The sequence below is a fragment of the Penicillium robsamsonii genome (genome assembly GCF_028829455.1).
Source record: "Penicillium robsamsonii strain IBT 29466 chromosome Unknown utg000002l_segment0_segment0, whole genome shotgun sequence".
Taxonomy (NCBI): domain Eukaryota; kingdom Fungi; phylum Ascomycota; class Eurotiomycetes; order Eurotiales; family Aspergillaceae; genus Penicillium; species Penicillium robsamsonii.
Genome location: NW_026643220.1, coordinates 3,521,105 through 3,543,255, shown reverse-complemented (window position 1 = coordinate 3,543,255; position 22,151 = coordinate 3,521,105). Strand labels below are relative to the sequence as shown.

Sequence of the window (22,151 nt, the reverse complement as noted above, 5' to 3'; positions counted from 1 at the left end):
ACCCGACCATGTCTAGTTCTCCGCGACGATGGCTCTTCGTCGTCTTTCCGATCCTTACATTTTGCATGATATACAATCTTTTTCGACTGCCTGAATCCAACCCGTCAGTCGTGAACAACTCAGAACAAATCCCTCAAGCCGGAGAGGAAACGATTGTGGTAGGGGACGAGAAGCCGGTGACAACTCCTCCCCCCCCCCCCTAAACAGGAGACAGTGGAGGAGAAATGCGGCCACTTATTACACACACTCGACGATGTCATGGTCGTAATCAAAACCGGCGCCACTGAATCCCTCGAAAAAGTTCCCATCCACCTCCGCACCACACTGCAATGCGTCCCACACTTCGCCATCTTCTCCGACTACGAAGAAACCATCGACGGCGTCCGTACATATGACGTCCTCCGCAACATCAGCGCCGCAACAATGGAAAAAGAGCCCGAATTCAACATCTACCGTCGTCTACAAGAAGTCGGACGCGAAGGCTTAACAGATGCAGAATGGGGCGATGACACAAACGGTCCACTAGGCAAAGTCAACAACCCTGGCTGGAAACTCGACAAATGGAAATTCCTCCCAATGATCGAGGAAGCATTAGAAGTAATGCCAGACGCCAAGTGGTATGTCTTCCTCGAAGCCGATACCTACGTGGTATGGCCGAACCTGATCAGCTGGCTGGGCCATCTTGACCCAGATCGACAATACTACCTGGGAAGCCCCATGCAAATTGGCGACACACTTTTTGGCTACGGCGGAGCGGGCATCGTCCTCTCAAGATGGACCATGAACCTCCTGCACGATTACCTGACACGGGCAAAGGAAGATCTTGAAGCGATGACCGCACACGAGTGGGCGGGCGACTGCGCGCTGGCACGAGCGCTGCACGATGTGCACGTCGATCTGACCTGGGCTTGGCCAATGATGATGACGTCACGGCCGTGGGAAATCGACCATTTCTCCGAAGGATACGGGCGGCAGCCATGGTGTTACCCTGTGATCTCGTATCATCACATGGCGCCGACGGATATCGAGGAGATGTGGGAGTTTGACCAGACATTCTTTGCTAGTGGGAAGAACGCGCTTATGCTGCATGCGGACGTTTACCAGAAATTCGTATACGATGGGACTTTCTCGGCCCGCGATGATTGGGATAACCTCTCTCAGATCATAATTGATTTTGCAGCTGGCACGATTCCTACAGTGGATATTTGCGCAGAGGTCTGCGCGCGCAATGAGGATTGCTTGCAATATTCATTTGACCACTCCGAAGGTGTATGTAAACATGCTTCTACTACCTTTGCGGGTGTTGCCAGAAATGGCACACAATCTGGGTGGATTACACCTCGTGTGAAGAAGCTTCTCCAAGCATTCCAGTCTTCATGCAATGAGGTGCAATACATCTTTGATTGATTTTTTTTTCACATTTGCTCTTCAGCCATTTTCTTACTCCTTGGTCTTGTACATATATCAACTTTTTTCTTTTTTCTTATTCTTACTCGGTATTGTATTCATTCTCCCATTTGAGGACAAGGTGATTCCATGTTTTCAAAGCAGAGTCATTGGCGAGGCGTTTTTCTATGGCGCTTGTGTTGGCATTGTCTGCCGACGACACATTTGGTCGCTGGACCATTCGCATTTTGGTTTCTCATTTCCATTACATCTACTGATCCCTAGCGATACCAATATTTCAATCATAACAAATTTTTTTTTGAAAAAAAAAAACTTTTCAAATACATATGCGGGCCTGGATTTGTCTGCAATTTGGATGAAACCCCGATCCACATGGTGTCTGACCTATATTACCATCTTATATAGATGAATCTGGGTAGTTTAAAAGAAACAGTTGTAGCTCGGTAGCTAAACGAACCCGAGAGTTCAGGAAATAGCCACTGGATGCTGTGCCTTTCGGACCTGGGGCATGCTTCTCTGATAAAACAACGTAGATATGGGCTAATATGTGACTACATTATCATTTGTGTAGCAAAATTTAGGGTAGTATTTATAGATATCGCGCTCACGAGAAGCTTCCTGTACCTGAAGTCCCCGGTATCGCAATTTAAGATCCCTAATCGCTTCCCGAAGCTCGCTATTGATATATAAATGCACGTGCAACCACCTGCATCATCATATTTACAGGAGATGTAAGATGCATAGAGTACCATGTCAAACGTCAGATATGGCGCCTCTAGGCCACATAGAAGAATCATGGTTTTTGCTGTGGTCTAGTGGCACAATGCGCCGTATTTATTCCCACATACCACTCCAATATAACCTACCAAGAGGAGACATGAAACAGCACAACTGCCAACGCAATGGCTATCCGCAGGGTTTCGCCTTATTTTAATACTCGGCCATTAATTCTCCTTGTTGCAGCGCGTTTGGCCTCAAGGTATTTATCATAATGAGCAGCATTGGTGGTTACCCCAGGCCATATAGCTTGTGCTTCCTCGGTCAGAGATGGAAGGCCATCTCTGCCTGCCGGTCCTGCGCGTTAAATCTTGTCTTCTACCCACCCCAACACCGGATAAGGCAACGACATCAGTCAAGACTGGGTCGATATGGAGTTCCTCGTCGTAGCCTTATAGATGGCTGCCCCAAATGATCGTGGCTTTGTTGACCACTGATCATGCACATCTGGCAAGCAAACATGAATGGCTCATTCCAGATTTGCACATCTCTATCATCCTCACTATTCTGGAAAGGCTTCCTTATAAGATGAGGATCAAAGATATATGTTATAGGGAAGCGAAGTTTGGGAGGAAGTTTTGAGAATCTCAAGGAAATAGATCTGTCCTAGTCTGCCTAAAAGGGGTTTCGATTGACAGTAGAGAATCCACCTTGAGATCTTTAGAACTCGGCCTTAACTCCTTTGGTATACTTTTATTCAATATACTGGTATCCGCCTGCCCAACAAAGAAAATGCATAGCTGCTTTTCGGAGTATATCACTCCGTATACGGTAATAGTATAGTCCAGACTGATCACACGCCAAGTCGCCACCAATTGAAGCTCAAAGCTCGACAAGCAATGGCCATGTAGATCAGCTGCACGGCACCTAATTCGGCGAACTAGTGCCGCCGACTCTCCCTTGCCATTTCTGCCAACTTGATGGTTCCTTAATTGACGAAGATCGCCACGATCGTCGCCGTACTATGCCGATGGGTGGGGAAATACAAGGCAGATCAAACACTAAACAATGCCTCGAGCACATAAATGCGAGTTTCCCCAACCATGCTAAGAGAACCCTTCCAAGGCTCTGGAAGCAGACTGAACAATGTCAGACCGACAACTTGTCCTATGCTTTGATGGCACAGGAAACACCTTTCGCACGGACGGCACCGACACCAACGTCTTGAGAATCTGTCGCATGTTAGAAAAGTCTGACGAGCAATGTAAGAGTTAACCATCTATTAACATCGAAACAAGTCTTCTAACTGCAAGTCAGTATGTTACTACCAACGTATGAGCGTATCCCCCAGATAACCGCAAGGATACTAACCCAAGCAGCGGGAATCGGCACCGACATCACCCCGGGATCCCTGGCCAGCACAACGATCCAAAAAAAGGGCAGACTGAATAATAGCAAAGCGTTAAATCTTGCACTGGGTCGTTCCTTCGATCGGCACATTCTGGGCGGGTACCGCTTCCTCATGCGGCACTACCAAGCCGGCGCCAAGGTGTACATTCTCGGCTTCTCACGGGGTGCATACACGGCGCAGTTCTTGAATGAGATGCTCGATTATGTCGGACTTCTTGGACCTGATAATGAAGAAGTAGTCCCATTTATCTGGGATGCGTTTGTGTCGTGGAAGCTTGGCCGGACGGATAATGACAGAGAAGCGAAGCGAAAGGCATTTCAAGTCATGAAAGACAGTCGGGAGATACTATCACGGCCTATGGCTCGTGTGCAATTCTTGGGCATGTTCGATGCGGTTAATAGCATCGCGGACTTTGAGGTTAATGTTGACGGGAGCACGTCAGCCAAGGTAGTTCGACATGCGGTTAGCATTGACGAACGGCGTATCAAGTTCCGGCCGGTTTTGCTGCGGTCACATAAAGATGAATGGGCTTGTGGAACAACCTCAGATGAAAAGAACCCCGCGAAAGGGACCTCGACCAATGGCTCCGAACACACATCGGGACCTCCTGTTCTGCCAGAAATTCCAAACATCAGCACACCGAGTAAGAAACGGGAGACAGAATTGGACGACGATGAAATGCAGGACATTGAAGAAATGTGGTTTCCCGGTGGACACGCAGACATAGGTGGAGGGTGGAATCTCGGATCTAGCGAGGCATGGCCATTAACGCACACACCTCTCGTGTGGATGGTACAAGAAGCGCGACGCGCGGGACTACGACTGGATCCGAGAAAGCTAAAACAGCACGAGTGTATTGAGGAATTCGATCCTGGCTTTGATTCGCAAGCTGCCTCGAACTCGAAGAGGGACCTCTGGAGCTCGGAATTACCGAAAGCCCATAGGGAGTATCTAGAGGCGCTTCATATAGCCGGCACAAAAGGACATATTCATGATCTCCTTGCGTATGGTAACGGTCTACCGTTGACTTCCGTTCTTTCCTGGCGTTTGATGGAGTATCTTCCCCTGCGACGGTTGGAACCGCAGCCGGATGGAGCGTGGAAGGCTGTGCGGTGGCCGCCGCCGCGTGGCCGGACTCGTGATATCCCTGTGAATGCCCGAATTCATGTTTCTGCTATCCAGCGTATGAAGTCAGACCCGTCTTACCGTCCTAATAATTTGATCTTTGGTTCCTCGGGGCTGGAGGGAGATATGGGTGGCGCTATCGGAATTGGGAATTGGGCTGTCCACTCGCATGAAGGTGATCCAGTGAGGGAGAGGTATGTTCGTAGGTAGTGTGATGATGTTGAGATCAAATAAGTTGGATTTCCAGGGAGAAGAGATTTTGTCGCTGTGACGTTGTATCATAATAATATCGGGATTGGTTCTCAATGTCATATATATTCCCATTCCTGCAGTGTGTACTGGAATTATCCAACTTGATGTCATATTGATAATCACAAGTAATAGAGAAGGCTCGATTTAGTGTCCTCTGCCACTCCGGATATGGGTTTCAAGGTCACAGAGAGACACTACATGCCCTTTACTCAACATCGTTTCTCTACACTAGGATGACGAGTTTTCCTAGGAAGGACCTTGGTCCTTCCTCTTTTAGAGTCACCTGACACTGGGTCTTTAGGACACGCAGTGGATAATGGACTACAATGAGATTGACTAGATACAACTATATGAATGCTACTGAGTATGAAACTATCCATGAATTGCACTGATAATATCTACCAATATAGCCGAAGCCTCAATTTGCAACACACACAGACTTGACTGCTAGGCGACACCTCATGTCCTCACACGGGCATGTTAAGAACGCCATCATACGAGCAGCTCAGCTGAACGCCGCTCTCTGGATTGTCCACACAAGACCACTCCGTGCCCGAGCTGAGTGAAACCTGCCCGTTCTCGGCAATCGGGCCTGAGACCCTCTCCAGTCCCAGTGTAAACTGGTTGAAGTCCACGGCACCATCAGGGAAATGGATAAAGTATTGACTGTTGTTGCATCGAGCTCTTTTCTCGGGCGAAGATCCATATGTCCTAGTACCAAAAACCGTATTAGTTAACATCTGCCATTGTTAAGGAAGCCTTGTTCAATAAATTGAACTCACCACATCAGGTTGCAGTCGGTAGGGGTGTCCTCCGGGTAGTTTGGATCAGTCACGACAAAATGCATCGTAGCGGAGACAACGCTAGCTCTGGCCCAGAAGTCACTGATTTGGATAGAGCTGTCTCGCTCGACGATAGGGACGGCGAGGGCTGCACTGGCAGCCAGAAGAAGGGAGATGGTGAACTTCATATTGACTTGATAGAAGGATGTATGGTATACTGTGAGATGTGGATATTGAATAAAAGATTCACAATGAGAGAACACATTATTTATATGTTTCTGCATGTTGAATGAAGTATACAAATCTGACTGAAACATTGCACGCAGCAGGAAGATACCCCAAGTCCATACATGTCCATCCATGTTCATAGTTGGTCAAGTTTTAGACCGCTACTACGAATACTCGTGGCTGAGGCAAGACACATGTAATCTGATGTAGGCTCAATACGAGCCGCTCAATCAGCTATACCTTATATGTGTGATCTATCATGATATATAATAAGAATAAGGCCGGACACTTTGGGCGCCACGATTATGTCAGGTGACATGGGTCGTTTAGGTTGCTTTTCAGCCACAGCGGGGGAAAAGCACCCACCAACGTATGAGCTGCTCAGAGGAACGTCCAGAATGGCGCGAATTTCAGATCTCATTCGAGATTCGAAGCTGGAAACATATTTCCTCCCAGACTGTAGAGTAGAGACAGTCCATAAGTACCAGGAGTCAGACCCGACGTCTGGGCAGCGCCTTGTGACTAGATTGGAGCATTGGCAGCGGCAAAAAAGGATCGGAAGTGGTGGATATGGTTGCGTCTGGCTAGAGACACGCATTAAAGGTGGGCCAGGGGCCTCAGCTCAAGACGGTGCAGTCCGAGCAGTCAAGCAGATTGACACAGATCAGCGACCCGGGTCGATCGACTACAATCGTGAGTTGGAGGCAATTGCCAAGTTCTCACACCCTCGCGTTAGTCTCGAAAAGAATGTTCATGATAAGAGGATGTGCTGATTCAAGTAGTATGAACGATGCTTTGTCAAGTCATTCGGATGGTACGAAGCACCCGGCCAGCTCTTCATAGCCATGGAATACCTCGAAGTCGGGGACCTTTTCGTATATCTACAGAAAAGACCACCAGTACCAGAAGCCGAGGCGAAAGAAATTGCATACCAGATCCTCGAGGGTCTGACTATGATGCATGACAATGGGTTTGCTCACCGAGACTTAAAACCAAATGTAGGTCTACTTTTCAAAAGGCGGAAGAGAATTCACTAAAGTGAATGCCTAGAATATCCTTATAAAATCACACCCTCCAGACAAGTGGTGGATCAAGCTCGCGGATTTTGGTATCGCCAAACGCATCGAAGAACACCATGGGAAACCGACGACGATAGCGGGTACTCCAAGATACATTGCCCCTGAAGTCTGGGGCCTTGTTGAGCGAGGCAGTGCCTATGCCGTTGATATCTGGGCTCTTGGAGAGATTGTATTTGAGATGTTCACCAAGAAACTTGCGTTTCCGACTCTTGGATCGCTTTCAAATTACAAATCCCAGCTGGACTTCCCAGTCACCATGCTTACCAATGCTGGTGTTGGTCAACCAGGTGTCGACTTTGTGCTTTCCCTTATGTCTCCTTATCCTAATGATCGAATGACGGCCACCTCTGCTTTGTCAAGTGCCTGGATACAATCGCTCATACCTCACCCACATGAGCCCACGAAAGCTACCGAAGACGAGCCACAAATTCCCTATCCAGTCACCATAATGACCGAAGAGTTTGCGTCATGGACTACGAAGCTCTCCTTAGAACCACCGGAGGGTGCCTTTCATGGTATGTCTAGTTCAACTACCATGGTGGATCCGGTAAACCCTACCCATGGGAAGACCATTAGGACACAGAAAGAGAAGGTACATCCTTCTCCGGGGACTACAGTACCAGTCGTTATGCAAGGTCAAGGTCAAGTCGAGATCCCTGAGCCCCGCCCGACAGAATTCGAAAGTCAGCATCGGGCTGGTGTCTCGCTCTATCGTCAGAAACAGTACAAAGAGGCAGAAACCATATTACGACAAGCTCTTCAGGGGCGAGAGAAGGTGCTAGGCGAGGATCATGAAGAAACACTTCGTTCTGCACACTGGCTTGGTCTCTCGCTCTTCCGCCAGAAACGGTACAACGAGGCAGTAAGGATGTCTCGACGAGCTCTCCGGGGGCGAAAGAATGTGTTAGGCCATAATCATGAAGAAACACTCAGATCTGCACACTGGCTTGGTCATTCACTCTACAATAACGGTCAGTACAAAGAGGCAGAAACGATGTTCCGACAGACTCTTCAAGGGCGAGAGCAGGTGCTAGGTCATGATTCTAAAGAGACCCTCTACTCTGCACACTACCTTGGTCTCTCACTTCATCGCCAGAAAAAGTACAATGAGGCAAAAACTGTGTTCCGACAAGCTCTTCAGGGGCGAGAAAAGGTGTTGGACTATGACCATGAAGAAACACTCAATTCTGCATACTGGCTTGGTCTCTCGCTCTATCGTCAGAAACGGTACATCGAGGCAGAGAACACGTTCCGACGAGTTCTTCGTGGGCGAGAAAAAACGCTAGGCCATGATCATGAAGAAACCGTCGCGGCCAGAAAGTACATGGATGCGGCCCGTATGCGAGCTCCTCTCTAAACCCTCTAGCAATTTAGTCAATATCATCTCCCTCAAAGCCATACATTTAGACGTCTCTATGTAGACCTCTCGCCCTAAGGACATTTGGTAAAAAAAAACTTTGATCGATTGAAAAAAAGCAAATATAATTTCTATTTTCAGTGTCCCTTTGTGCTGAAGCCTCGCGTTAAGGCCTCCCGATCTCTTGGCGACGATCACTGCTGTGTACAGATTTTGTCTTAAAATCCGGAAATAGGTTCAGATACTATGGACATAATTGGTGAGCATTTATAATTCTGTAGTTTTACTGCCTGGTTCATCAAAAAGGACGATAACCAGAGAAAGTGACTTTTAGACCAAAGCCATATTGCATCCGTCAACGTCTCTAGATTTCTAGACATCAGAAAATACGGCCAAGACACAACGATGCTTGATCCGAGCAAGACCAAGCAAAAACTTGGTCAGGGCAGACATTTATCGCGAGACATCTTCGATATCGGAGATGAGTATATTGTATTCATGCAAGATATACCGCACGAACCGCCACATGAGAGATCCACTTACCCGGAGCGAGACCACCCCGAGGGCCAAGTCCAAATACCAGACCACACTGCAGATCTCTCCTGCTTGGCGTCTGTCTTGGCCTCATCCTAACCGGAGCTGAGATCGGAGGATGAGTTGGCACACCGGCATCGAATCTATAGTGGGAGATCGGATATTTTTCAGTGAATGTGGAGAATCGGGTATATATGGACAGACGGCACAATTTCAAGCGACGTGAGATATGCACGCATCTGTGAATTGCCATTGATGAATGCACTGTCTTTCAAGACCAAGACTTTGTTTAGCTCCGATATTCGCATAATTTCCGACGCAACGAGGCTAACCGTTACCTCGCCGATCTGGAATGATTCCACTCGAGATTCTCTCCCCATTCCGGTATGCAATGACAGCAAGGCTATCTATGTATCGGCACGACCCTGCAAACACAACTTTCAGCCTTAAAAGAGTCTCTCGAGATGGAAGTTGAAACCCTTGTCCGATACTGGCTTGAATCACTCCCGGACCAGACCCACGGGGCGAAACCTTACTGTGGCGCTAAATAATTCCAATCCCTTGCTGATTGGACGACGAGGATGCGGATTTTTATCAGATGATCTGATAGGAGATTGATTGAAATCTTGGGACTTGCTTGGGCAGTTGAACCGGGAAGATTCCCCTATATAACATGATCGACTGTCTTCCCGCGGTGCCCTTTGGATACTTTTCCTTCACAAGATAACTGCGAGAACCTCTCACTTGTCTCTATTCTACTACAATGGAAAAGACAACCGTGTCTGATCAGGTCACACCAGCCAGTACTCGTCGTGATGCCGAGAAAATGGCAGAATTCAGAGTTCATCAGGGTACGGACCACCCATCGGACGACAAGACAAGCCTGTCTGATCGAGACTCAAGCGAATTCCAAGGTGGTGTGCAGCGAGTAAGAGCCATTACATCAACATGGTCGGCCAAGACGCTCATTCTCATGTTCATTCTGTAAGTCTGGATCTCGCCACAAGTCCCCTTGTACCCTCCTGCTTAGAGTAACAGAAACTAAACCTACCATCCCCGAAACACAGGCTTTACCTCGTGTCATTTGTAGACGCACTCCTAAGCTCAGTCGAAAGCGCATTAAGCCCCTACATAACATCTTCATTCCACAAGCACGGCCTCTTGACAGTCGTCAGCGTCATCTCAACCATCCTGGGCGGCTCATCGAAGCTAACACTAGCCAAGATTATCGACATCTGGGGTCGTGTGGAGGGATTCTTAATCATGCTCGTTCTCGTCAGCATCGGTCTGATCATGAAAGCTACATGCAAAAGCATGGAGATGTACACCGCAGCACACACTCTATACTGGGTAGGCCACATCGGTCTCACCTATGTTGTGGACATCATGCTAGCGGATATGACCTCACTCAAGAACCGGATGCTCATGCTCGGCTTGAACGGTACACCTGGTATCGCCAGTACCTTCGCAGGCCCCGAAATCGCCAGACTCTTCTACACCAACCTCGATTTCCACTGGGCATTCGGTTCATTCGCTATCATACAAGTTGGGGTTTGTATTCCCGTCGCTGCGGTGATGCTGTTTATGCAACGTCGGGCTGAGAAGAGCGGTACTCTTGAGAAGACTCGTTCTGGACGGGTCTGGTGGCAGACTATCACTCACTATCTCATCGAATTCGATGGTATTTACCCCCATGTCTACAGCCTGTTTTTCATTTGGAATGTGACCTAACGATATTTAATTTACCCAGTTATTGGAATTATCTTGATCACAGCCGCCTTCTCCCTAATCCTGATTCCATTTAGCATCGCCACATATGGGCCCAAGGGATGGGCGACTGGATACATCATCGCAATGGAAGTCCTCGGGGTAGCATGCGTGCCCGCATTTTACATCTGGGAGCGATACTGTTCACCGGTGCAATTCCTCCCGTGGAAATACCTGAAAGACCCCACGATAATCGGCTCGTGCATGCTGTACGGCGTGATGTTCACCTCCTGCTTGTAAGTGCCAGCCTCTTCCGCAATTACCATCAAAGCGAGCACGTACACATACTAACACCCGCAAACCAGTACTTGGAACAGCTACTTCAGCTCGTACCTACAAGTCGTCAATAGACTCGACATCACGACAGCCAACTACGTGCTCAATGCTTTCTCCCTGACTTCTTTCATCTTCAGCCCTATCTTTGGCCTGTAAGCAAACTCCACCAGTCCGCGCAATCCTCCTATACAAAGTCTAACAAACATTCCCCTGCTCAGAGTGATAAGCTGGACTGGCGACTTCAAATGGACCGCCATGGCCGGCGTCCCAATCTTCCTCCTAGGAACAGCTCTCTTGGTCCCGTTCCGCGCACCCGACACACACGTGGGCCTACTGACAATGATCCAAATTCTGGTGGGACTCGGCAGCTGCCTGTTCACGGTGTGTGGACAGCTAGCGATTATGGCGCCGGTAACACACCAAGAAATCGCGGTTGTGAACGCGGTCTGGGGATTATTTGGGTCGATTGGAGCGGCGGTGGGATCTGCCATTGCCGGCGGGATGTGGAATAATATCCTCGAAAAGGAGTTGTATAATCGCCTGCCGCAAGAGAGTAAGCACCTTTCGGCGAGCATCTTTGCGGACATTGTGAAGCAGATGTCGTATGCGGATGGGACGGCGGAGCGAGATGCTGTTGTTGGGGCTTATGCTGACGTTCAGAGGAAGATGGCGATTGTTGGGGTTTGTTTTGTGCCACTTTGTATTCTTTGCACTTGGTTTTGGAGGAATGTGAATGTTAAGAAGTTGGAGAGGGAGCAGACCGCTGGGAATGTTTGGTAGGCGATTTGGGGGAGTTTAAGCGGGATGGATATTTCAAAGATATTCAAAGATTTCTGAGACTTCTCAATGAGTTTTAGAAAGGCATCGAAAATAGTATCAAAAAAGACAAGGGGGTATAAGCGGCCGACTATGCCTGCCAGGAGTTATATAGAAAATATCTACTCAATGAAATCTTTCGTTTGTAGCGTGGCTTCTGCCATTGACATTTATGCAGATGCGCTGGACTTTAAAGTACCCTACAGCGCGGGTATAGTATGTACATGGTATGGAATCCAGCCTCTCGTGAGGGACGGACAATACTCTTCTTCCTGCACCGAGAGTGTGACAGTTGGAGTATGAGTCGACGAGATGAACCTCACGGGTGAGTTGATACTAAGCCTCAAACTTAGACTGTGATGGTGGCTATTGTATGTCCAAACAGATCCCGTCCCATTTAGACGACAAATGTGTCTGGAAGCACAGGAACATCCGTAGACAGTACAAGAGACCGATGAGATGCCCATGGGCGACGACCTTTCAAGGAGATGGAGTAGACCAAAGTAACATGGTCTACAAAAGCTAGCTGGCGAGATCATATTGAGATCTCTCAGCTGCCCATAGACTCCTCGGGGACCTCCCGGAAGGTCTCTGGGAAGAACCCAGGCGGTGGCCAGATATCCGCTATAGAAGGTGGATGAACCAGTGGCTGTGATCCGCTCAAGCGATCCGGGTCATGACAGAAAGCCTGGAAGGTGCTATCGTCCAAGAACCCAAAGTCTTTCAGACCGGCCTCGCGGTTCGTGGACCATTCAGTGGTATCGAGGTATGCGAGGTCTTTGAAGATGGCGTCGATGTCACCGGTGGAAGCCAGGTTTGCAGGCATCACTGGGTTTGAGGTTGTCGAGTCGGGAGTTTGGGGTTGTGGTTGTTGATGATGTGCGCTAGTTGCGCCATACACGGAATCTGCTCTGCTGCGTGGAGTGATCTTATCTGATAGAACCGACTGTACTTCCCTTGGATGGTGTGGTGACACGCCCATCATGCCTAGCTCTGTGTTTCCCATTACTGTGTCTTTGGGGGTCAAAGATTGCCCATCGGCTGGCATACTGATGCCAAGGATAGAAGAGGTGTAATCTACATCGCCATTTTGAGGTAGGCTGCGAGCTCCGCCTGGGGGTTGCATGGAGCCTGCCATGGGTGCACCTGAATATGGATGACCAACGGCCCCGGGGAAAGTGGACGCCCCCCCACTATCTTTGGAGTGCTGCCATCTCTCCATGGTGGAAACCAAAGATCCATATGCCGGCCACGTGGAGGCGAAAGCTGCCGTTTTGTGTCGGAACTCGTCTGCCCACCTGGCAAAGGGAAAGGTGTCCGATGAGTCGGCGATGTTGCGCAATCTGAACGCTTGCTCCGCAATTGTGCGAAGACTTAGCTCGAACAACGGTGGGAGAGAGCACATGGAGAAGTTTTCCAAGTGTTGGGTGACCATAGAGAGCCCTCGGTAGAGGAGCTTCTTTGCCCCCTCCGTAGCTGGGCGCTGTGAGCGGTGCAACCCCTGCTCACCCGATATCAATTGAAGATAGAGCCAAAGTAGGGTGGCCACATAGGTTAGCCCTAGGTAGCTTTGATGGGGAAGTAGAGCTGAATGCCGCTCTGGATAAATGCTTTCCGGTCCAATCAGACGGCATCCCAGAGGTAGGCGGTCATCCCATTGCTTAAGCTCCATGACCAATTGCTGCGCAAAGGTGGCCATATTGTATCCCGAAGACATGTGACGGGAGATTTTATTGAGAACGCTCGCCAACTCAACTAAGCGGTTGAAGCAGCTCAGGGCCAAGAGTGGTCCTCGGCGTGGCGGGTTCTTGCTGCTCTGTGGAGCACCTGTGGGTGGTAAAACGTCCACCCAGGAGTTCCACTCCTCCAGTCCATCTTCTTCCAAAAGTCCCACCGCAGTGAGGTCGCTTGGAGTCATGGCTGGGCTCCGCGAAAGACGGAAAGAGAGCATAGAATCAACTACAAAGCATCCCAAGAACACCGCCTTACCTTGTCTGAGTTCATCAGACCGCCGGTTGTCGGACACAGTTCCAAGGCCCATGGCAATCGCCATACGCACTGCTTGGCCGCTCAACAGCCAAGCCGCGGTCCATTCTTCAAGGCCCATGTTCACCAAGGCCAGCAGCAGTAAAGCCTGAATATGGCCGGCCTCATAACGCTCTTTCTCCGTGGGGATGAGATTCCGTGAGATGGTATAATATTCCTTCACCAGGGCGACTGTTCCAGTGGGACCAGCCCGTGAATTTGTTCGCGATTGAGTGATAGTGTAACTCAAGATTGCCCACAGGGCGGCATGATCGCCGGACCCAGGTGAAGTCGTGGCAACATATATAGGGGCGTTGGCGTAAAGGTACGAAGCGCGGAGAATGTTATGCTTGGCGACCACGGGGAACCATGAATGCGTGACCGCAAAGTAGATATCGAGCAGCTGCGACGTTTGAGGCGGCAACTGCAGCGTTTGGGGACTAGGTCCAGCGATACCCCAACTATCCGGCTCTTTGGACAATCGAGCCCGCTTTACACCCGATGCGGCAAGGAGCTCTATACGCGGAGCACCAGGACCGAGCGGGGTGGAAGTGCGAGCTACTCGGAACCCCCATTGACCGTCGGGACCATCATCGTGTGAGTTACGCGATCGCTTCCCGGTCGCCGAGCCCGGCGCATCAGAACTAGACAACATTTTCTCCAGCGCGCCGAATAGCCGACTCGATTTCCAAGATTCGTGTAAACTCTCCGAGGCACTATCGTCCGACCACACGGACATTAATTTCTCGTGACGATCAGCGGATTCGGCGGTATTTCCTAGCATGGCCAGCATGGTATCCTCGAACCCGTCAATGTTGCAGATCGACAGCGCCCACAACTTCTCCAAGCCACGGACGTAGCCCTCGGGGAGACCGCGTTTCTTTGCATGGGGGTCGTAGGAGCAGGATTGGCCCGATACCTGACAGGCGGAACAAGTGGGACGAATGCCGTCGCATTTATCCTATGATCGCCAGAGATGTTAGAATGGGAAAATACGAAAGAACAAGGCGAGACGCGACTCACTTTCTTAGTGCGACAGCGATCGCAAGCTCGGGAGACCCTCTTGCGGCGAGGGGCCTTATCCGATCCCTCATCCATAGAGAGGGGTTATTAACGCAGGCGACACGCCATGTAGAGAGAAAATAAGGAGACCAGCAGCTCTGTCGCAATTTGAAGTTCAGTGAATCAATCGGGCAGGTTGAAAGTAAAGTCGCGCGGTTCGTATAACAGACAGGCCGAGACTCGGAACGGGGACGAAGAGTAAGACTCAAAGAGCAAAGTGGAGGAGCAACCAAATCAGCCTTCACGGCAAAAGTCACAGATAGGCAGGCCGAGGGAGTATCTCGGAGGTGAAGTTCGGGATGTGAACTCGGAATTATCGGGGCTCCACCCCCACAATCCCATGTTTCGAGGTCCGTTTGACAAAGTAGATTGCATTTATTATATACATATATATATATTGAAGTATTCGGTATAGGAGACTGATATGTATCTTTCAAGGTTTTATACGAGTTAGAGTGTAAATGAGACACTTAGGCAGTAAGGCATTAAGGCACCAAGACATCCGACATACACCCGGCTCAAGCCGACGCTTAACCCGATTAGGACTTGATATAGTATTTGGTATCCCATGTTAATTTATAAGGAGCATTGTATCTAGGGTTAAATATGTAGCCAAGTGGAAACATGTATTATAGCCCGTACAGTCATGTCTATTCGTATGTCTGGAGAAGTGTAGGTCGCTCCACACGCATCGATGTAAAGGTGCAGCGTGGAAGACCTTGCATAACTTTTCCTTTGTCTTGCATCTCCAGCAAATTCGTCTCTCTATGAACTTCCCCGGCCACCGCAGGGGGTGAAAAAGAGTCTATAGAGGAGGAATGCTGACTCGAACGAATCTCCCCCCACATGATGGGCTTCAGTGCCGCATCCACATCATCTTCCGGTGGGTGACAAGCAGCGCTGATTGCAGCACTGCAACTCCCAGCAAGTGGTATAACCGAGCGAAAAGATCTCATTGCTAAGCCCAAAAGCACCATGATCATCAAAGACCCAATGATGATAGTGAATATGAGGGCAATCGGTGACCACGCGCACGCATCAACGTCAAGGCTTGGTTCGTGATACATGTCTGCATCATACATATAGATTTGGACATAGAAGATGGCCTGAGACAGAAGCCAGTGCAGCACAGTGTATGTTAACATGAGTGGGACACTGTAGCGGAATGGAAGACTGAGGAAATAAAATGAGCGCTGAGCACCCCTCCGATTACTCGACACGCGAAGTCCCTTTGCCGGCTGAATCTGTAGTGTTTCAACCGTGGAAACGTGGCGCATCCCCTTAATCGCATAATTCTCATATTCGTTTGCCATGAGCATTGCAGTCAAGGTAGCATTGTAAAAGTAGTATGAGACGGAAAGAAGCAGCTGTGGGGTATTGGCCAGAAGAACATTGCCAAGTAAGGTAGTGTGCAAGCGATATATCAATGTGTAGGGACTAGCGGAGCCTAGTCCAAGACTCCAGAGAGAAGACCAATTCGTCCCACCGACGGAACCTAGCCTAGTGTCTTGCAAACCAAGATGGAGGAGAAATCCTGCCACACCAAGACATGATAAAGACCTGTCATTTACATATTAGTATAGCCCAGTCTACTCCGAGGGGTGTATAACATACAGACCGAGCGTAAAAGCCCATTGCCTGGTAGCAGCAGCTTGCCACCATCGGCGTGTACGAGTGTTTAACCTCTGCGGAGCGACCCCCTTATATCTATGTTTAGCTGCCCCATCCAGTCGGGAGCGTCTGATCCAATCGGATTTTGATGATGTGCAGCACCCGGTAGTAAACGGATCCGGGTTTGAGAGGAAGGATGAGATTGCATCACCAACGGTCAAAAGCCGGTGAGCTCGCTCTCGGCGAGCGACAAACACAATACAAGCAACTTTGACCGCGGTACACACAAGCACCACAAGGGAAAATGTCGGGCTGAAAAGGAGCTGACATTTTTCCTCGCCTTTGATACTTATACACCCATCAACAGTGTAAAGTCCAATTGAGGGATAGTCAAAGTAACCAACGGTATTGGGCGAATTCAAGATTTGATATCTGGAGCACTGTGAGCCTGATCGCTGATAGGTTACCTCTTCTGCCCAAGTCATCTTGCCCCCCCACACAGAACTGGATCCAAGGTATTGTTGAAGATCTTGCGTTGTGACAGGTAGGATTCCACCGGGCGGGGCGATGGTGGTTCCCCAGAGGAACTGAGCCAAAGAGAACATGTTCAAGCACGACGAGGTCTCGTTACTGCAACTTGTGTAGTTCTCTTGGGTATATGTCATCAAGCCATTGTCCAAAGGTGCAGTGACGGCCCATGTTGGTTCCTCCAAAACAGATGCCAGGATCTTCCAATCAGGCATTTGCTTCTGGATTGTTGATGAGGTGCACACAGAGTCGTCACGGGAGGGGCACATCCAAGAAAATGGGCTCCGTGCCTCGACTGATTCATAGTCTGCTGGGGAGTTTGCATTCGCCGCAAATTTGACGGGGTCTTTGAGGTCCCAGGTCAGATCCTTTGACAAGACAGCCACGGACCGGTGGCCGTGGAGGTAGCTCACAGCGAATGTGTTCAGGCATTGTTCTTTTGACAGGATATCAAATTTGCCTTCTGCAATATCCAAGTTGAAGTCGGCTAGTGATTGATGCATACGGGATTGAAAGCATTCGGAGGAATGAGGAAGATTCAGCGGCCGACTGCTCGTGTAATCTGATGGCACGACAAGGACGCTGTATTCATTCGAGCTTTGGGAACTTAGAAGTACGGAGTTATAGCTGCAAGCAGATCACAGGTTAGAAGTACAATTGTTATTTCGTGGGAAGCGGTAACGAACAAGGCATGAATGGGAATCGTAGAAACCATTAAGAGAGCCCATATGATCTGTTTTCTTGCTTCTAAGGTGAAGATATTTCGGAGACTAGGTACTCCAATATCGAGCCAGGATCCACGTGCATGCGCTTTATCAATATCCTTTCTCGTGGGTGCAGCTAGAAACTGCGCACAATAGTTGCTCGTGGACAGAATAAGTGTCCCCAGTCCATTGATCAACAAGTGCAGTCCGATTGACCAATTCCTTGTCGTCGAACAGCTACCCACATACAGCGGGACAGTCAAAAACCCACCCTCACTCGACTTCGAATAGCCAATGCTAAATGCAATTATTGCCAAGGTGAAGTTCAGCCCCAGCACAATAGAAGCCACGGTGGCGCATACTTGGATTCCTTCAAAAGACCTAAGTCTTCCTAAGAACGTCCGATGCTTGAGGTCCCTGTTTGAGCCATTTTCAGATCCCATGGCGAGATGATTTGGGACCATGGGCATCTCTCAAGGGATGTGATATATGTCAGCCTAACCTGCAACGCCGGCTCTAGCTAAGCGCTGATGCCAAGGAACTAAAGGCACTAATGCTTCATAGTACTTTCTGATCCAGTCAGATCGATATATATGTCCCACTTTAACAAACGAGGCTAGTGCATGCGATATATATATGCACTGCCCTGTTCATCAAGTACAGTGTTTGGGGCTCAAAGCACAAACTATCGTCAAGGACTATCTTGGTCAAGCTGATGACTTGGAGGCTACACTATCGACCAGTAACAGGCCCGTATCAGATGCAACGGGCTTTTAGTAAAACTGGTGCTGCTTAGTTTAACTAGCAATGCTCGCTTTTCTGAAGCTTAACCCTCTCTTTCTAATCTGTCTATAACTCGATCATAGAAACCCAGCTTTCCAAAATCAGCATATGCCCCATACAAATAAGTTATGGATTGGGTCCTCGCTGGCGCCATTTTCCTGGTTTCTCATTCAACGGCTGCCCATCTCCATATTTCCCAGGTAGGTCGAACGAGGAGGGCATGGTAGTAAGGAAGTTAGGGAACGAAATGAGCTCACAAGGAACTGTAAATGCTCCTTTCCAGTCGATAATTCCTATTACACCGAAGCTCTCATCCGCCACGATGTTACTATGAAGAAAGTCATGCGCTAGAGGGAATGGCCGTTACGCACAGATAGCTGGCTAGTCATCACTTTGATCTGCGAGGGAAAATTCTCGATAGTCGTAATCATTTGTGCTGAGATCGGATCTCTCTGCATCATGCGTGTGATCGTCTCTTTATCCCACTTATCCCAATTTTTGGGAGTTGCAGAGTAGTTAACTGGACCTATATCGCGAGCTCTATAGGCTAGGGGGGGGGGACAAACGTGACACTTTGCAACAGAACGGTAGAAGGTTTTCCAGTGCTCTCTTCCATCGGCATAGAGGGTTGAGACCGTTACATAGATGATTAGCCGCTCTGGTTTGCCGTCAACCCCGTGTGGGATATTCATAATTCAATCGCTGTACTTGAATCGCAGATCTCTTTCGAGTCCTTCAGGGGAAAGAAGGAGACAAGTCACATGGTCAATTGAAGATAGAAACATTCAAAGATTCTAAATATTCCTATTTCAAGTATAGATGGTAGCTCGGACCGAGACGTATGGAAAAGCCTTTTGCCGCCGTGGCCGGCAATTCCTAGTTTATCATCCGGGGAACTTTCCAAGGGCACATATTCTACATGAGATTCCTTGTCCATATGACCGATCTCTCAACATCTCTTCGACCTCTGGCAATTCTATGCCTTGAGTGCATCTGATCATGGCGCTCGTCCACTCGACCTAGACACCCCCCCCCCGATTGATCCTCTCACCATGCTCGATCCTAAACCCCCCATTCCCACGGTCGACGGCAAGTCCGACATCTCAAGTACCACCAAGGAATCCTCCTCTCCCACCCCCCGCCCCGAGTCCGCCCCTCGCACTTTTACTCCCAATGCCTCCCTCGTCTTGATCGGCATCCGTGGATGCGGCAAGCGCTCGCTAGGCTTCGTCGCCGCGACTGCGCTGAAGCGACGCTTCATTACCGAAGACCACTACTTCCGGGAACTCACGGGCGTCACGCGACAGGAATACCTCAAGCGGTATGGCAGCCAGGAGTTCCAACGCCGGGACATTGAAGTCCTGAAGTCGATGCTGGATAACCACCGCACGGGCTGCGTGATGGAGTGTGGACTGGCCAGTCTGACGCGACCTGTGCAGGATCATCTACGTCGCTATTCTCGGTCCAACCCAGTAGTCCATCTGCTGCGCGATATTGATCGCATTCAGCAATTGCTCGGTTTAGAGGACCAGGCGGTGCGGTTGTTCCGGGAAGGGGACCCGATGCATCGGATGTGTTCGAATTTCGAATTCTATAATCTTGAAGATCGGACGCGTGCGTCGGACGATGGGAGCCAGGATCGCCGGTCTGCGGATTATTCTTTCAAGTTGCAAGAGGTGAAGGAGGATTTTACACGGTTTGTGCAGTTCATTACTGGACTCGACGTGAATTATTCGAGCTATGACTCGCCGTTCGTTCTGTTAGAAACACCGCCAGAACTGCGCTCTTTTACCCATGCGATCTTCGTGCGATCTTCAGATCTGATTGCCGACAATGTTAACCTGACTGAGCTAGAGTCTGGTGGAGATGCCATCGAGTTATGTGTCGATCGCTGGGGCCCAGACATGGCAGCCATTGTCAGCAAACAGGTCTCTGTCCTGCGTCGAAATACGCGGACGCCTGTGATTCTCTCCATTGATACCTCTTCCACTGGCATCGGCTCCCCAGAATCAACCACCGCTCCTTCTCGACCTTACTTTGATATCCTCGAGCACGGCCTACGCCTGGGTGTGGAATATCTTGCTGTAGACCTGACTCAAGATCGATCTCGGTTGGCTGGGACTATAAGAGGTCGTGGGAATACCAAAATCATCGGCCAGCAGGTTTTTGACCCATCTTCCCCCATTACTTGGGACAGTGCGGGCTGCGTGGCCATCTACAATGAAGCCGAAAAGCTCGGCTGTCAGCTTGTCCGCCTTCTTCGAGTCGCAACCAAGCGCGAGGATAATTCCGCTGTGATTGAGTTCTGCAATAAAATCAAGTCACTCCCGGGGGATCACCCACCGCTCATTGCTTATAACATCGGCGCTCTGGGTCGTACTTCACAAGTGTTCAATTCGATCCTCACTGCAGTAACACATCCAGCGATCGCCCAGTACCCGGAGAATAAGAATGACCCGCAAATAACCTCTCGTGACGCCGTCCGCGCACTCTTCCAAAGTTACATACTCGACCCGCTCAAGTTCTACATCTACGGAGAGAATGTCGCCTACAGTCTATCCCCGGCCATGCACAATGCCGCACACACCCACTGCGGCATGGGCCACACATACAGCATCCCAGAATCGCCCTCTCTCGCAGTTTTAGACCGGCTGGGCCGAGACCCACACTTCGGGGGATCCAGCGTCGTGCAGCCATGGCGCGTACAGGTCTACCAAAAGCTCGCCTCGAAAAGTCGACATGCCGAAGCCATCGGGGCCATCAATACAATCATGCCGCTCCGCGGACACACAGATGGAACGATGTTCCCACTCCAAGAACAAGCCAGCCGACGCAACCAAGCCGGACGGGTGCTGGGCTGGTACGGCGAGAACACAGACTGGGTCGGGATAATGACATGCATCAGGCGACATCTCTCGCCGCGCAATGCGATCAGCGCAAAAACAACAGGTCTAGTCATTGGTGCGGGCGGCATGGCGCGGGCCGCCATCTACGCCATGCTCCGACTTGGGTGCCGGAAGATCTTCATTTACAACCGCACACAGTCGCGTGCCGAGGAAGTCACGCGCCATTTCAACTCCTGGGCCTCGTCGCAGGTGGGCTCTGCTGAGGTGGTTTGTGTCTTGCAGTCACTCCAGGAAGACTGGCCCGCGGACGCTGCTCAGCCTAGTCTTGTTGCGTCTTGTGTGCCGGCTGATCCAGACCGAGATGAACCACCGGCGAACTTTGAGATGCCGGAGCAGTGGCTGGGGAGTCCTACAGGGGGTGTGATACTTGAGGTGAGCCTTCCCCCCGGGATATGTGTACTTCTTGTCACACGTACTAATAGAATATAGTTGGCCTATAAACCCCTCGATACTCCACTTCTACGACAAATGCGCCGAGTCCGGAGCGAGACTGGACGACCTTGGGTCTTGTCTGACGGATTGGAGAATGTTACTGAACAGGGCATTGCTCAGTTCGAGTTGATGACAGGTCGCAAAGCACCTCGGCGGCTTATGACCTATGAGGTTCTACGCAATTATGTAGGTGACAGTGGGCGTTTTGATGAGAAAACTATCCAGGCTCGCCTAGATGGTGTTGCATCTCCGACTTCGGAAAAGGAATAGAGGTCTTTTGGTATGACTGTGATCTTTATCTGACTTGTTTCGTCAGTTTTGTATATATATAAAAAACAATCTCAGCTTA

General features: G+C 49.7%; 8 protein-coding genes across 8 annotated transcripts; 5 read left to right on the top strand and 3 right to left on the bottom strand.

Annotated features, from left to right (window-relative positions):
* Window positions 1-8: 8 nt before the first annotated feature.
* Window positions 9-1,407, top strand: N7447_004584 (uncharacterized protein; the record flags this gene model as incomplete). Its single annotated transcript, XM_057228859.1, has 2 exons — window positions 9-176; window positions 208-1,407. The coding sequence occupies 2 exons, from the start codon at window positions 9-11 to the stop codon at window positions 1,405-1,407; spliced, it is 1,368 nt and encodes a 455-aa protein (XP_057088200.1).
* Window positions 1,408-3,270: 1,863 nt separating this feature from the next.
* Window positions 3,271-4,870, top strand: N7447_004583 (T6SS phospholipase effector Tle1-like catalytic domain-containing protein; the record flags this gene model as incomplete). The annotated part of the gene is made up of 2 exons (XM_057228858.1): window positions 3,271-3,388; window positions 3,504-4,870. The coding sequence occupies 2 exons, from the start codon at window positions 3,271-3,273 to the stop codon at window positions 4,868-4,870; spliced, it is 1,485 nt and encodes a 494-aa protein (XP_057088199.1).
* Window positions 4,871-5,379: 509 nt separating this feature from the next.
* Window positions 5,380-5,882, bottom strand: N7447_004582 (uncharacterized protein; the record flags this gene model as incomplete). Its single annotated transcript, XM_057228857.1, has 2 exons — window positions 5,380-5,623; window positions 5,695-5,882. The coding sequence occupies 2 exons, from the start codon at window positions 5,880-5,882 to the stop codon at window positions 5,380-5,382; spliced, it is 432 nt and encodes a 143-aa protein (XP_057088198.1).
* A 438-nt stretch (window positions 5,883-6,320) lies between these two features.
* N7447_004581 (serine/threonine-protein kinase) lies at window positions 6,321-8,358 on the top strand (the record flags this gene model as incomplete). Its single annotated transcript, XM_057228856.1, has 3 exons — window positions 6,321-6,653; window positions 6,705-6,920; window positions 6,973-8,358. 3 exons carry the CDS (start codon window positions 6,321-6,323, stop codon window positions 8,356-8,358), a joined length of 1,935 nt encoding a protein of 644 aa, XP_057088197.1.
* Window positions 8,359-9,655: 1,297 nt separating this feature from the next.
* N7447_004580 (Major facilitator superfamily domain general substrate transporter) lies at window positions 9,656-11,715 on the top strand (the record flags this gene model as incomplete). The annotated part of the gene is made up of 5 exons (XM_057228855.1): window positions 9,656-9,876; window positions 9,960-10,573; window positions 10,643-10,895; window positions 10,965-11,087; window positions 11,154-11,715. The coding sequence occupies 5 exons, from the start codon at window positions 9,656-9,658 to the stop codon at window positions 11,713-11,715; spliced, it is 1,773 nt and encodes a 590-aa protein (XP_057088196.1).
* A 586-nt stretch (window positions 11,716-12,301) lies between these two features.
* Window positions 12,302-14,874, bottom strand: N7447_004579 (putative C6 transcription factor; the record flags this gene model as incomplete). Its single annotated transcript, XM_057228854.1, has 2 exons — window positions 12,302-14,737; window positions 14,800-14,874. The coding sequence occupies 2 exons, from the start codon at window positions 14,872-14,874 to the stop codon at window positions 12,302-12,304; spliced, it is 2,511 nt and encodes an 836-aa protein (XP_057088195.1).
* Window positions 14,875-15,488: 614 nt separating this feature from the next.
* Window positions 15,489-18,151, bottom strand: N7447_004578 (uncharacterized protein; the record flags this gene model as incomplete). The annotated part of the gene is made up of 3 exons (XM_057228853.1): window positions 15,489-16,398; window positions 16,453-17,604; window positions 17,664-18,151. The coding sequence occupies 3 exons, from the start codon at window positions 18,149-18,151 to the stop codon at window positions 15,489-15,491; spliced, it is 2,550 nt and encodes an 849-aa protein (XP_057088194.1).
* Window positions 18,152-19,516: 1,365 nt separating this feature from the next.
* N7447_004577 (repressor protein) lies at window positions 19,517-22,072 on the top strand (the record flags this gene model as incomplete). Its single annotated transcript, XM_057228852.1, has 2 exons — window positions 19,517-21,742; window positions 21,800-22,072. The coding sequence occupies 2 exons, from the start codon at window positions 19,517-19,519 to the stop codon at window positions 22,070-22,072; spliced, it is 2,499 nt and encodes an 832-aa protein (XP_057088193.1).
* Window positions 22,073-22,151: the final 79 nt, after the last annotated feature.